The sequence below is a fragment of the Gopherus evgoodei genome, chromosome 16 (genome assembly GCF_007399415.2).
Source record: "Gopherus evgoodei ecotype Sinaloan lineage chromosome 16, rGopEvg1_v1.p, whole genome shotgun sequence".
In the NCBI taxonomy this organism is placed as follows: Eukaryota; Metazoa; Chordata; order Testudines; family Testudinidae; genus Gopherus; species Gopherus evgoodei.
The window spans coordinates 26,128,724-26,142,716 of NC_044337.1; the positions used below are offsets into that span (position 1 = coordinate 26,128,724).

The window sequence follows — 13,993 nt, forward strand, 5'->3', positions numbered from 1 at the left end:
CATAGCTTTATTTGACTTTTTCAGAAATTACTGTTCTGAGAGACGTCGCAATACCACTCTTGTTTTTGAATACCTGAATTTGTTTGGAGACAGACATATAATATGGGTAAGTTAATCTGATTTTATTTATTTAAAAAAAAAAAAAAAAGAAAAAACCTCACAAGATGCGTACTGTAGAATGTGTATAATATGCACATGCAGTGTGTCTACTGACACCAAAATGGCCATGGTTTGAAACATGCAGTAGCAAAACAAGGATTTTGGTAATTTGCAGTTATCATACTAAAATGTGTATAACTGTAATGGAATGTGTATGTATCTGTATTGCACCAATCTCTCTGGTCTCTTGGTGTCAAATACAGGTGCTTTAAGTTTCAGTTATTGTCATGGTAGTTCTCTATTCTCCAGACCACCTTTACTGAGGTTGTAGATCTATGCTTTGGTCTCAACAAGCTGAATTTTGCATGCTGACAACTGAATCAAACCTGTGTTCTAAGAGAGAGGCATGCTTTGAGGTAGTTGACTTTAGCCAATTAAGGGTTTTGAAGAGGAGGACCAGCACTTTGAAATAGATATAATATAGAATGGAGAACCTGTGTAGGCTACAGATCACAGCTGTAATATGTTCTCATCTACCTGTTCTGCATCTTAGGAGACAGACAGACATAATCATTATTGAATCCAGACATCACATATAAGACTGTGAAAATAATCTATTTGATTTTTCCCTTTGGTCAAGTCCGGTGTTGTTCTAACACCACTGACTAGTCAACAAGATCTTGATCCTTTACGGATGATTCAGTACTTACTGTAATGACCTCACTGACAGCTATCCCTGATCGCAATAGTATTTGCAAGTGGCTTGCACGCTCCCAGGTAGGAGACACAAACTGCTGCATGGAAAGGACTCCTGGCTTACCCCGAGCTAAAGAAAGTGATAATAGGCCCTATGCCATTCAACCAGGGTTCAGCCAATCCAGAGGCAAGGACCCACCCAGGTGATCCCAAGGCAGCCCGACCCCAGAGCCATCACCCCTAGCTGGAGCCTTCAGCCCTTGCACCCAACCCTCTGACCTAGCCCTGAGCCCCGTCCCGCACCCTGAACTCTTCATCCCCGGCCCCACCACAGAGCCTGCACCCTCAGCCAGAGCTCTCACCCCCACCACACATCACTTTCATATTGGTGCACGTAACAAAATTCATTCCGCACATCGACATAAAAAATTAGAGGGAACACTGGTTCACACGCCTTGGTGAATTGTTCCACTGGTTAATTACAGTAACTCCTCGATTAACCTTGTACTTATGTTCCTGAAAAATGCAACTTTAAGTGAAACGATGTTAAGCAAATCCAATTTCCCCATAAGAATTAATGAAGCTTGGTTGAGGTGGTGAAGTCAGAGAGTGGAAGAGGGTGGGATATTCCCCAGGGAATGCCTTACTGCTAAATGATGAACTAGCACTTGGCTGAGCCCTCAAGGGTTAACATGTTGTTGTTAATGTAGCCTCACTCTCTACAAGGCAGCACAAATGGAGGGAGGGGAGACAGCATGGTAGAGAGAGACAGAGATTCACACTGTGTGTGTGTGTGAGAGAAAGATGCACATTGCCCCTTTAAGTACGCCGATCCCCTCTAAGTACACTGCCTTTTTAAGTAAACCAGCAAGTTGAGACAGCAGCTGCTGCCAGCAAGCTTCCTCCGTCCTGAGCCCTGTTGTGTCCCCTGTTGCTCTGTGGCGAAGGGGTAAAGGAGCGGAAGGGAGGGGGACACCCTGACATTAGCACCCCTCTTTCTTCCCTGCCTCCCTGCATAGAAAGCAGGAGGCTCCCAGGAGCAGCTCCAAAGCAGAGGATAGGAGCAGCACACGGCAGTGGAAGGAGGGACAGCCGAACTGTCCAGCAATTGATAGCCGGCACAGGGAACTTAGGGGAGTGGGGAGCTGCCAGCCCACCCTGTTCCAAGCCCCCACCAGCTAGCTCCAATGGGCTGCTCTTTCTGCGAGCAGTGGACCAAACAGTCGGCTGCCAAACAATGTTATAAGGGAGCACTGCGCAGCTTTAAATTAGCATGTTCTCTGTTTGATCAGCAACGAAACAACATTAACTGGGATGGTGTTATGTGAGGAATTACTGGACCATGACTGTTTAAAAATTGTGCCTTATCTTGGGTCTGTATTTGTCTTGCTTCAGCTTCCAGCCATTGGATGTTGTATCTTTGTCTGCTAGATTGAAGACCCATCTATTATCAGATTTCTGTTTCCCATGTACATACTTACAGATCGTGATTGTCACCCTGAGGGTATGTCTACACTACGAGATTATTCCGATTTTATATAAACTGGTTTTGTAAAACAGATTGTATAAAGTTGAGTGCACCATAGTTCCCACAGTCTCCCCTGGCCATTGGAATTCTGGGTTGAGATCCCAATGCATGATGGTGCAAAAACAGTGTCGCGGGTGATTCTGGGTAAATGTCGTCACTCATTCCTTCCTCCATGAAAGCAACCGTTGACAATCATTTTGTGCCCTTTTTCCCTGGATTGCCCTGGCAGATGCCATAGTATGGCAACCATGGAGCCCGTTTTGCCTTTTGTCACTGTCAGCAGCATCCTGTACACATATGGTGACAGAGGCAGTGCTGCAGCGCTACACAGCAGCATTCATTTGCCTTTGCAAGGTAGCAGGGACGGGTATCAGTCGTTCTGTACCGTCTGCCGTGCCAATGTAAATTGGCGATGAGATGATGCTTATCAGTCGTTCTGTACTGTCTGCTCCTGTCATGGGTGCTTCTGGCTGGCCTTCACTGAGGTCGGCCGGGGGTGCAAAGACAAAAATGGGAATGACGCCCCGAGTCATTCTCTCCTTTATGTTTTATCTAAAAATAGAGTAATTCCTGCCTAGAATATGGGGCAAGTGTACTAGAGTACCAGAGAACTGGAGAGCACAGCTGCTCCGTGTCAAATCCCGCAGAAATGATGAGCTGCATGCCATTCTAGGGAGTGCCCCTGCAACAACCCCACCCGTTGCTTCCTTCCTCCCCCAATCCTCCTGGGCTACCGTTGCAGTGTCCCCCTATTTGTGTGATGAAGCAATAAAGAATGCAGGAATAAGAAACACTGAGTTTTTAGTGAGATAAAATGAGGGGGAGGCAGCCTCCAGCTGCTATGATAGTCCAGGCAGGACATTAAACGGTGCGGGGGAGAGGAGCCCAGTATCCCACTGCTATGATAGTCCAGGCAGTACAGAATCTTTTCTTTAGACATGAAAGGGGGGGGGGGCTGATGGAGCTCAGCCCCCAGTTGCTATGATGAAGATGGTTACCAGCCGTTCTGCACCATCTGCCGGGAATGACCGGGAGTAATTCCTATTTTTACCCAAGCGCCTCAGGTCGACCTCACCTGAGGCCAGCCAGGAGCACTCACGAGATGATGATTGATGAGGACGGCTATCAGTCATTCTGCAGTGTACCATTTGCTACCGGGGAAGGGAGAGGAGAGGATGCTGTTGTTCAGTGCCGCAGCACCGCGTCTACCAGCAGCATGCAGTAGACATATGGTGACACTGGAAAAAAGTCAAGAAATGATTTTTTCCCTTTTCTTTCATGGGGTTGGGGGTAAATTGACAAGATATTCCCTGAACCACCCTGGACAATGTGTTTGACCCTACAGGCATTGGGAGCTCAGCCAAGAATGCAAATGCTTTTCGGAGACTGCGGCGACTGTGGGATAGCTGGAGTCCTCGGTACCCCCTCTTTCCCTCCATGAGCGTCCATTTGATTCGTTGGCTCATGGTATAGCTGTGAAGCAAGGCTTATGTGCACTGGTGTAATAATTGTGGAACTGTTAAACACTATGCACTCTGCTATTGAGAAACATTTTCTTTGAAAAGCTGATACTTTTTGCTGGCTGAATTATATACACCTCTTTATCAACCAGAGGACAAATTCCTGCACCAATGGGGGCACACAAAAGTAGCTGACCTCACTAAACTGCAGTCACCCAGCTTTGGATGATGATCTGAATATTTCAGAGTGAAGGATTGAAGCAGCATTATAAAAAATCACTTGTTCATTAGTCTTACTCACCAGAAGAACATTGACAAAATATTGACTTAAGTTACTGCTTCAGATTACTAGGAGCTTGGACAGCATCAGCTAATGTTGTTGTGCTGCATAGAACAATGGTCGACTTACCTTGTCTTTGCTGTGCATCGAATGAAATTGCAGAACCATAGTGTTTTTTCTAATCTTGCTTGTAATTTACTACTGGAATAGTTTGCAGTTTCAACGTCTGAGGGAAGTAGGACTTTATATCTTTGTAGCAGCTTGGACAGGCGAAGAGCCTTTTTGTTGTACATAAGATCATTGTCTCTCTGGTCAATCAGATAATAAAATGTAGCGTTATCATTGGATTGTTGCAGTATAACTAGATGCTTTTGCTTTAAGATTCATTTTACCCAAGCAGGAAAAAGGGCATGTTAAGTGATAACTGCATCTTTAGCAATCAGGTATTCCACAGAGAGTCTGCTCAACTTGTCATCGTCTCTTGGTTGAAGTGCTGCCTTCCTTAGATTGGTTGCGCTCTCAGATGTTTCTATTTTATGAAGCTTCTTGTCTGCCTTGTATGTTTTTCTCAAGCAAACAGTGTACTAAGATCAGTTGCTGGAGGATGTGCTTGTTCTTGTGGCTCTAGAAGCAGGAAAATGGGATGCTCTCTGATCAAATTCAGAGTCTTTTTTTTTTTCTGTGTTCAGTACTGCTCTGACATGTTCCAAATTCAGTTCGCTTGTGTATTTCTGAAAGAAACCCCTGTGATTGAGTATTGGTTCCACATCATCCAAATTAGATAACTCATCCAGTAGCTGCCAATACAATTAATCTTTCCTGGTTTCTAGTGCCAGCCTCACAGAATTCTGTCCAGCACTGCTGGCTTTTGACAGTTTTGCTTTCTTTTGATTTTCTTGACAAATATCACATTTTTAAAAGTTTATGATTGGTCTTTTTCTCTTTGATGTAAACTTTAAGGGGCTTGTATCCACCATATTTTCAAATACTTTAATGTCCCTGTAGCAGTAGAATTCCCGAAGTATATTAACGTTACCACCACCAGTACCACCATTTTTCATTTTGTACAAGTATATAGACTTGTGCTAAATTAGATATAAATTAGATCTATGTTAGTATCAAAATTGCCATTTTTGTTTAGTGAGCACTTTGTTTGAAGCCCAGTATGAAGCTGAGTATTATCTTTAATACTAAAAAGTGTCACTGAATTAACAGCGAGTTTCCAGAATATTTCAGAGGCTAGTATTGCATGCATAAACAATTACAAGTTAAAATCTTCTACCAGGCAGACTAGATGCTATGTAGTACATATGAAAGCTTACAAATGGAGAAGCATTACATTAAGAATTCACATACATTTGTATCTACCCACTGTGCAGTACAAACTTTGGGCACAGAGTCTGCTGCTACTAGCACCTTCAGTGTGAAACTGATCTGGTCAATACATTTCAATTGAAGATATGGATAAGATACTTTGACAATTAAGAATATGTGATGTGAAAACATTTCATGTTAGAATATTGCATAATGTTGATATTCGCCATTTTTGCCACATGCTAAACAGCTTAATCATTTTGGGGGCGGGGGGAAAACTTGACCACGCAAAACTAATAAAAATCCTCTTCTACATTGTGGTTTGGTAGCTTTGACCAGTAAACACCACATTAAGGATTTGGAATCAACTTAAACAGTAAAAACTGGATTCATAGTTATGTTGCAGTGTTTCTGAAACTGTGGGGAAAATAACACTTTCTCATTTTGGATACCATCGTTGCACCTTGCCTACAGGCTTTTAACACCACTTGATAGCTCCACATCTTACCTCATCTAAATGTACATGAAATAAGCTTTAAATTGATCAATGATGTAGATTTGTGCAAGGTGGATACATGAAACTCCAAAAATATGGGTCTTTTTGGAGAATTGATGCACACTTATAACAGTGACATTATTAAAAATACAACCAGCAGTGGTCACAGCACACTAGTTGCCTTGGCATTGTCAGATATGCTGAAGGATTTGGGACATCATCAGCCTGAGGAAAACATTTGTTGTTCAACTCAGATTTTTCAGCCTCCTTGCTTTTCTCACTGTTTTGCCTAGAGAGGATCCTGGAAGGTGTCTAGCTGGCATAAGATCAAACCTAACAATACAAAAGTGCTTTTAGTAGCAAGGAGGAACCTTTTGGAGAGGCTGTAGGAGGGGTTACTTCTTCCAGTGAGGATATATGCCCATGCTTTTCTCACAGTACAAAATTTTGGAGTCTTACTGGATCCATTGCTGCTCTGGATTCTCAGATAATAAGGCTTATTTTTTATAAGGCAAGGAGGTTGCCAGCATGTCTTTTCAATCTGACTTTTAACCTATTATAGATGATTTGTTCGCTGAAGAGTGATAGCACATCAGTTGGCTGAGGAATTGTCAGTGGCAGAGGTGAAGGGATTGGTAATGTTCTAGTTCTGTGGTCATGTTGCTTAGCTGTTGGTATTGTTAACTCATGTAATTGTGCTTATGGATTAGTTGGTGGTTGTATCTGTGGCATGTGTAACTTCATTACAGTTGATCAGAGCCAGGCATGAACGTAGAGTAGGGTATGTACCCTCTGTGCTAAGTCTCTAGCACATACTATGCAGAATTACTAGCCACCTTCATTTACTCACCATTACCTATAACTTAGCATCTGTTTCACAAATGTTTTAAACTTGTGCTCTTCAGTTATTTTGTCACTAGGTGGTACTATTGCACAAGGCACCATGTACAGTATGTATTAACATGCTCTATAGCAGGGGTTCTCAACCTATTTCTTTCTGAGCCCCCTTCTGCAAGTGATAACTCCCAAGTCCCACCTGTGCTACAACAACTGGTTTTCTGCATATAAAAGCAGGGCTGGAATTATGGGGTAGCAAGCAGGACAGTTGCCTAGGACCCCATGCAATAGGGCTCCCCACGAAAAGCTAAGTTGCTCAGCCTTCTGCTTCAGTCCCGGGTGGCACAGCTCAGGGCCTTGGGCTTCAGCCCTGCGTGGCAGGGCTTAGGCTTTCTGTTCTGGGCCACAGTGAGTCTAACACTGGTCCTGCTTGGCGGACCCCTGAAACATGCTTGTAGCACCCCAGGGTCCCCAAATCCCTGGTTGAGAACCACTGCTCTATATAGACTTGGCAGTGAATGATTTTTTGTAAATATGCATAGTGCACCCATACAGAGGAAGAGCTTTCTGTGTGGCTTGAAAGCTTGTCTGTCTCTCCAACAGAGGTTGGTCCAATAAAAGATATTACCACACCCACTTTGTGTCTCTAATATCCTGCAACTGGCATGGCTACAACTACATTGCATACTGCACCTCATCATTTGTTTGTTAGGATGTTCAGTGATATAAGCAAGTCCATTATTCTGTACTGACTTAGAATCAGGGTGGATTTGTAAATCACTAGTCAGGAAGACTCTATTTAATCATGGATTTCTACATAAAAGTGCGTGCTTGTTGGTTGTTATAACCGTAATACATATTCTTCACAACTCAGAGGTAGATGTAGGTTTCATTTTTAGAAGGTACACACGATACAGTTTTAAAGTGACTTATTTTGAAAACTTTTCAGATTAGTTTTAAAAGCTACATCAGAAAATGAATGATTTCATTTACCAAAGGTAATTGAAGCAGATATTTATGAAATCAGTGAATCTCCAATTCAACAGGTCAATCATTAATATTTGGAGGATTTTCTTGCCATGCTGTATTAGGAGGAGATCATCACCAGACAGACATTTAAATAGTTTTATTTAACTAAAACAGCATGTATTCTGGATTTTTTTCTTCAACAGCAAACATAATATTTTAACAAAACAAGCATATGAATTTTTCAATTTAGTTAAACATTCAAGTTTTTCAAAATCAGGTTTGTTTTTGCTAAAATTGTTTTTAACTAAAATAGTTAAATGAAATATTAAAAAAAAAAAAATTAAATCGACTATATCAGCCAGGTTGCTTCTGTAGCTAACTGAGTCGTCTTCATCTTCATTTTCCTGTTTGTTCATAATCTGGAAACAAAAAACAAGCTTTGCTGCTTTTTCAGGTCCCAAACGATTTCTCAGTTTGGAATGAATTAGTCCAAAGGAAGAAAATATTCCTGCTACACTAGCAGAAGAAGCTACTGCTGTTAAAAGTGAGATTATCACTTCAACAGTCTCTGAATCCAAGTGCTTACATTCTATCCCTTTGATCATAATTGATATTTGCTTCTGGATCCTTTCCAGTTTCTCTACATCCTTTCTATACATTAGTGACCAAAATTGGACACAGTACTCCAGCTGAGGCCTAACCAGCACCGCACAGAGTGGTGCTGTCATCCCTCATGACTAGCATTCTATGCCTCTATTAATGAAACCTAATTTTTTTTTTTTTTTTTTTTTTTTTTGCAACAGCGTCACACTGTTGACTCATGTTGAGGTTGTGATCCACCACACCTCCCAGATCCTTCTTGGCAGTGCTGCTGGCAAGACAATTAACTCCCATTCTATATTTGTGCATTTGGTTTTTCTTCCATAAGTGTAGCACCTTACATATGTTTTTGTTGAACTGAATTTTGTTGTCTGTAGCCCAGTTCTCCAATTTATCAAGATCACTTTGAATTTTAGCTGTATCCTTCAAAGTGTTTGCAAACCCCTTCCTCCCCCAATTTGTGTCATCTGCAAATTTAATCACTATGCTGTCTATTCCTACATCCAGGTGATTAATAAAGATGCCATAGTGGATCACAAGCTAACACTATAGTGTAATTAGTGTAACTAATAGTGTAACACTATTGGGGGGGGGGAAAAGCAAATGTCCTGGAATGTATTAGCACGAGAGTTAGAAACAAGACACGAGAAGTAATTCTTCATCTCTACTCTGCGCTGATTAGGCCTCAACTGGAATATTGTGTCCGGTTCTAGGCACCACATTTTAGGAAAAATGTGGACAAATTGGAGAAAATCCAGGGAACAACAACAAAAATGTTTAAAGGTCTAGAAAACATGACTGAAAAAATTGGGTTTATTTAGTCTGGAAAAGAGAAGACTGAGAGGGGATATGAACTAGTTTTCCAGTACATAAACAGTTGTTATAAGTAGGAGGGAGAAAAATAGTTCTCCTTAACCTCTGAAGATAGGACTTGAAGCAATAGGCTTAAATTTCAGTAAGGGTGGTTTAAATTGAACATTAGGAAAAAGTTCCTAACTGTCAGAGTAGTTAAGCACTGGAATAAATTGCCTAGGAAGATTGTGGAACCTCCATCATTGTCTAGCCTGCTCTTCAAAATCTGCAAACACCTATCGAGGTGATCAAGATAGTACTTAGTCCTGCCATAAGTGCAGGGGAATGCACTAGATGGCTTCTTGAGATCTCTTCCAGTTCTTTGATTGTATGTTAAATAACATTGGACCCAGAACAGATCCCAGTGGAATCCCATTTGAGACCTCCTTCCACTCTGACATCATTCCAATAATAGTTACTCTTTGTTTGAGATTGTTTAACAAATTATGTATCCACTTAATGGTAGTTCTGCTGAGCCTGCATTTCTCCAGCTTACTTATCAGAATGTCATGTGAGACTATCAAAAACCTTGCTAAAATCCAGGTATATTATGTCCACTGCATTCACATATCCACCAAACCATTTATCCTATCAAAGAAGGAAATCAAGCTGGTTTGGCATGTTTTGTTCTTAGTAAATCTATGCTGACTGTTAGTGATTACTAAGGCTGTGAGTTTGTCACGGAGGTTGTGGAACTCATGGATTCCGTGACTTTCCGAGACTTCTGCAGCAGAGCTGATGCTCGGGGCAGAGGTAGCCCGCAGTGCTGCCTGGCCATGCCTCCACCTTGGAGCTGAGGGAGGGGGATGTCGCCGCTTCCAGGGAGGTGCAGAGCAAGGTAAGGAGCTTGCCAATGCCCCCCTGCTTTACATCAGAAGCCTGAAAAATAGGTTTTCAACAAAAAAATCCATTTGATCAATAATCAGGTTGTCAAACACATTATGACTGAAAATTTAATAATCAGTTCTAATTAAGATGACTTCATGGGCTGATCTGTATTTTAATAGCCTCCAAATGGCTCCATGACCTTAAAGGCAAAGTGATAATGTAATGGTGACAATCAAAATCATTGTGGGAGGTAAAGTCTTGTGCCTTAAAATCTCATTTGAGTTAGCATGTGCCTGCATCATGAGAGATTTGCCATTGTGGTTGAATGAGTGATTTATTTAGAAATTGGTATTTAATCCTATATTATGAACACCCTTCCACTGAGAGAAGAGTGAATTTAAAATCCATGTTTATATATATCATGATCATTGAACCCATATCATAGATGATGATGATGATTAAATGTATCTTTTTGTCTCATATTTTTTCTGTATAGAATAACTGCACTCTTGTTCATTGTTTAATATACTAATCCAGGGGTCGGCAACCTTTCAGAAGTGGTGTGCCAAGTCTTCATTTATTCACTCTAATTTAAGGTTTTGCGTGCCAATAATACATTTTAACCTTTTTAGAAGGTCTCTTTCTACAAGTCTATCATATATAACTAAACTAAACTATAGTTGTATGTAAAGTAAATAAGGTTTCAGAATGTTTAAGAAGCTTCATTTAAAATTAAATTAAAATGCAGAGCCCCTTGGACTGGTGGCCAGGACCCAGGCAGTGTGAGTGCCACTGAAAATCAGCTTGTGTGCCTCCTTTGGCACCCGTGCCATAGGTTGCCTACCCTTGTGCTAATCAGTTACTTGTCACAATATCAAATGTGCATAACTAACTTAAATATTATGTACTTTATAATTGTAGACCAAGATTTTTGTCTTCAAACAAATTTCCTTTATACAAAATTAAATGTATGTCCAACTACATGTTATGTGTTTTGTCCTACATTTCTTCAGGTGCACAATCAGAGGGTGATGTTAAATTTCCATATGTTGTTAGAAGAATGCCATTCTATCAATGTCCAGGAACACTTATTGCCATCTGCTCCTTGCCAAGAGCTTATGAGCATTTATTTTGGATGTGAACTTTGCTACTGTGCATTAATCCAGTTTGAAGTGACAATATGTGGTCTTTATTGGAGAACACCTGAAATCTATCTGGGAACTTCAGTTGGTGCAGAATGCAGCAGTCCACTGATTGTGGTGCCTCTTGATGATACCATTTGTCATCAATGCTCTGTTTTTGAGCAAACTGCCTGTTGATTTCTGGAGACAGTTTAAGGTTGTGTGTTTAATCTGTGAAGCCCATAGCAGTTTGGGACCTGCTTATTTGAGAGACCACTATTCCCCAGGCTACATTGTCACTGTTGTGTTGAGAAGAGGCCTTTGAACTTGAGCCTCCCTCATTAAGAAGGGGGCTGCTGACAGGAGTGTTCTATGTAGAAGCTTCTTTCCTTCGGAATGATCTGCCTCTTGGAGTTTGAAGCAGCCTAAATTGTTGACTTTCCAGGAACACAACAGAGCTTGTTTGAGTGGGTATTAGCAGAGTGCTGAGTCAGTTGAGGGTTGGAAAGTGTGACAGATTTTCTGAAGCTCCATTGGTTGTGTAACTGGTGATTAGATAATAGATGGCAAGGTGGGAGGAAGGAGTGCTGCTGCTTTGGTTAGTTTTTAATGTGTCTCTCCTAAGTTCTTGGGTTCTCAGTGTAAGTCAGGGGTGCTCAAGGCTTTGCATGGATGCCTTCTGATGTGGACTTCTTCTTAGACCTAAATCTAAATATAAGCATTATACTTATGTTGTTTTTTTCCTGAACTGACTTGAAAAAAAAGTGTTAGTAGACTATTATGATAAAGTTACATAGTACTCTTTTTGGTTTTATACTTCACAGAGAATTCTTCCCCCAGCACAGAATGATCTTTTTGTTCCACACAGATGGCTGCTCTCTCACAAGAGAATAAGGAAATCCCTTAAATCAGTTTTTTATAAATATATTTCCCCTACAGGAGTTCCCCATTCATCATGTTGTGTCACCAGTGGTGGCTGAGCTGAAATTTCCTGCATCTTGAGGAGAGCATGTATAAAAGGAATGGCCTCATGGCCAATGTGACCATCACCTCCGCCACTCCAGAGGTACAGACTCACTGTTTATTTTCATTTTGTTAGCTACTATGTCAAAATACAAGTTGCAGCTTATTTTGGCTTCCACAGAAATCCTTTCTGCCATTAAATATGCCATCCTGTTTTTTGTTTTTTTTGTAGGAACAGTATGATTTTTGACTATAAAGTTAACTTTGAATACTGTACTTCTGAATGTTCACAGATCATACAAAAAAACCCCTTCTTTTATGCTTTTGACAGTTGTAACTTGTTGATAGATTTAAATCAATCTATATTGACTGATTATTTGCTGAAGTGATTCTTTCAAATAAAAACAGCTATCCAACTCTGAATTGGGCCTTAGGGCTTTCCCTTTGAGAGAAAATTTTGACATTTTTGGCGTTCATTCTGAGTAAGAACAAAACCTTCAATCCTCCATGAAATGGAATTACCTTTTTCCACACAGCTCTGTGTTCAAATGGTAAAAACGCATAGATGTGGATGCAGGAAAGCATTCAGTGGCTATTGTGGGAAAATAGTGTACCACAGGCAAAATATGTAGTGTACCTTGAAATGCATTGATATTTAAAATCTCAACTGGCATCTTGTGTATCTCCTCTTGATACTATAATGCTATTTTTCTTTTAAAATAGGATGTGTTCAAGGAAGCTCCTGTAAGTAATGATCATCTAAGCTCTCATTCTTATTCACTATCACAGACTATTGCACCGTACTAGATAGCAGATGTTTTTGCTCAGTACCTTGTAATGGCCTTGTGAAGAAATTTAAAAGATTGTTAAACCCAGTAGCCTTGTTTGTTTGTTTGTTTGCATTACATCATAACTCTCTTAAATTAAACTAACCCTTTGTGTGCATATTTTAAATTCCTCCTAGAGAAACAAGCTCATCTGTTTAGTTTTTAAACCACATTTTCTGTTTAGAAGGTATTACTTAAAATTTTTATCCAAGCCTGATTTAGGATTAAATAAATGTTCAAAGCTCATAAGTAAAGCTGTGTACTGTTCTATTACTGTAGTGGTGTAAAAGATCTGGGGTGTCTGATAAAGATCCTGTTGCATATTAAAGGAGATGTTGCTGTGCTGAAGAGCATGCTCATTGTTAAACTGTTCAGATAGCTTAAGATCTCTTCTGAAGCAGCTGAATAGTAGCTGTGGTTGAAAATCTTGAAACTGTGAAAATCACTTTCAAAAAATGGCTAGGTTTTAGAAAATTCTTCAATATTTAAAAAACTATTTTTTATGATTTTTTTTTCATTTTAAAAATTTTAAATCAGGTCTTCAGTTTAGTAGATTCAGAAGAGCTCTTATGCCAATGAACAGTTTATTGAAGACCAGGATCTTTGCCATAGCAGTGATTCTTTCACACGCACATTGATATTCATCAAACCAGTGGTGCATTTTGTTGAAGATCCTGTTCTTCATGAAATCATTCAGTTGGTTTAGGAGTGGGCTAAACAATTTCACAGGGGTCCTAATATTCAAAAAACTGAGACGGTAGGGTGCAGAAGTCCATTGTCTCCAACACAACACACGTGCCCATGGGATAACAAAATCTATTTTCTATCGCAGGCTTGAATGCAGGGAACGTTACTAAGGGAATATATCAAAATGCAATTTTGTATTCCTCTCCTAAACGGTTAGACTAACCGTTTAGGAGAGGAATACCATACTGTAGAATGGAAATAGTTGTAAATATGCTGTTTTTCATGCAAAACAAAGATTGAGCTCCCGCTTTCAGTGCAAAAGAGAACTAACCTTAAATATGGTGTCACAATGGCTCTGCCATAATACTTTAAGGAAAATAATGCACTGACTATGGGGACTGGACTAAATGAAGAAATAGAGTTTTTGCATCTCTAA

At 40.4% G+C, this 13,993-nt stretch overlaps 1 protein-coding gene across 3 annotated transcripts in view; it reads left to right on the forward strand.

Moving 5' to 3' along the window:
• The window catches only part of RALGPS1 (Ral GEF with PH domain and SH3 binding motif 1), a 355,807-nt gene that overhangs the window by 42,686 nt on the left and 299,128 nt on the right, over positions 1-13,993 (forward strand). For 2 of the 3 annotated variants that reach the window (XM_030535187.1, XM_030535188.1), the window contains exons 3-4: positions 25-106; positions 12,020-12,146. In XM_030535187.1, coding sequence (XP_030391047.1) covers positions 12,090-12,146 — 57 coding nt within the window. In that variant the 5' untranslated portion in view covers positions 25-106; positions 12,020-12,089. Of the gene's footprint in view, positions 1-24; positions 107-12,019; positions 12,147-12,766; positions 12,788-13,993 lie in introns of all 3 variants that reach the window. The other variant, XM_030535186.1, reaches the window with a different exon arrangement.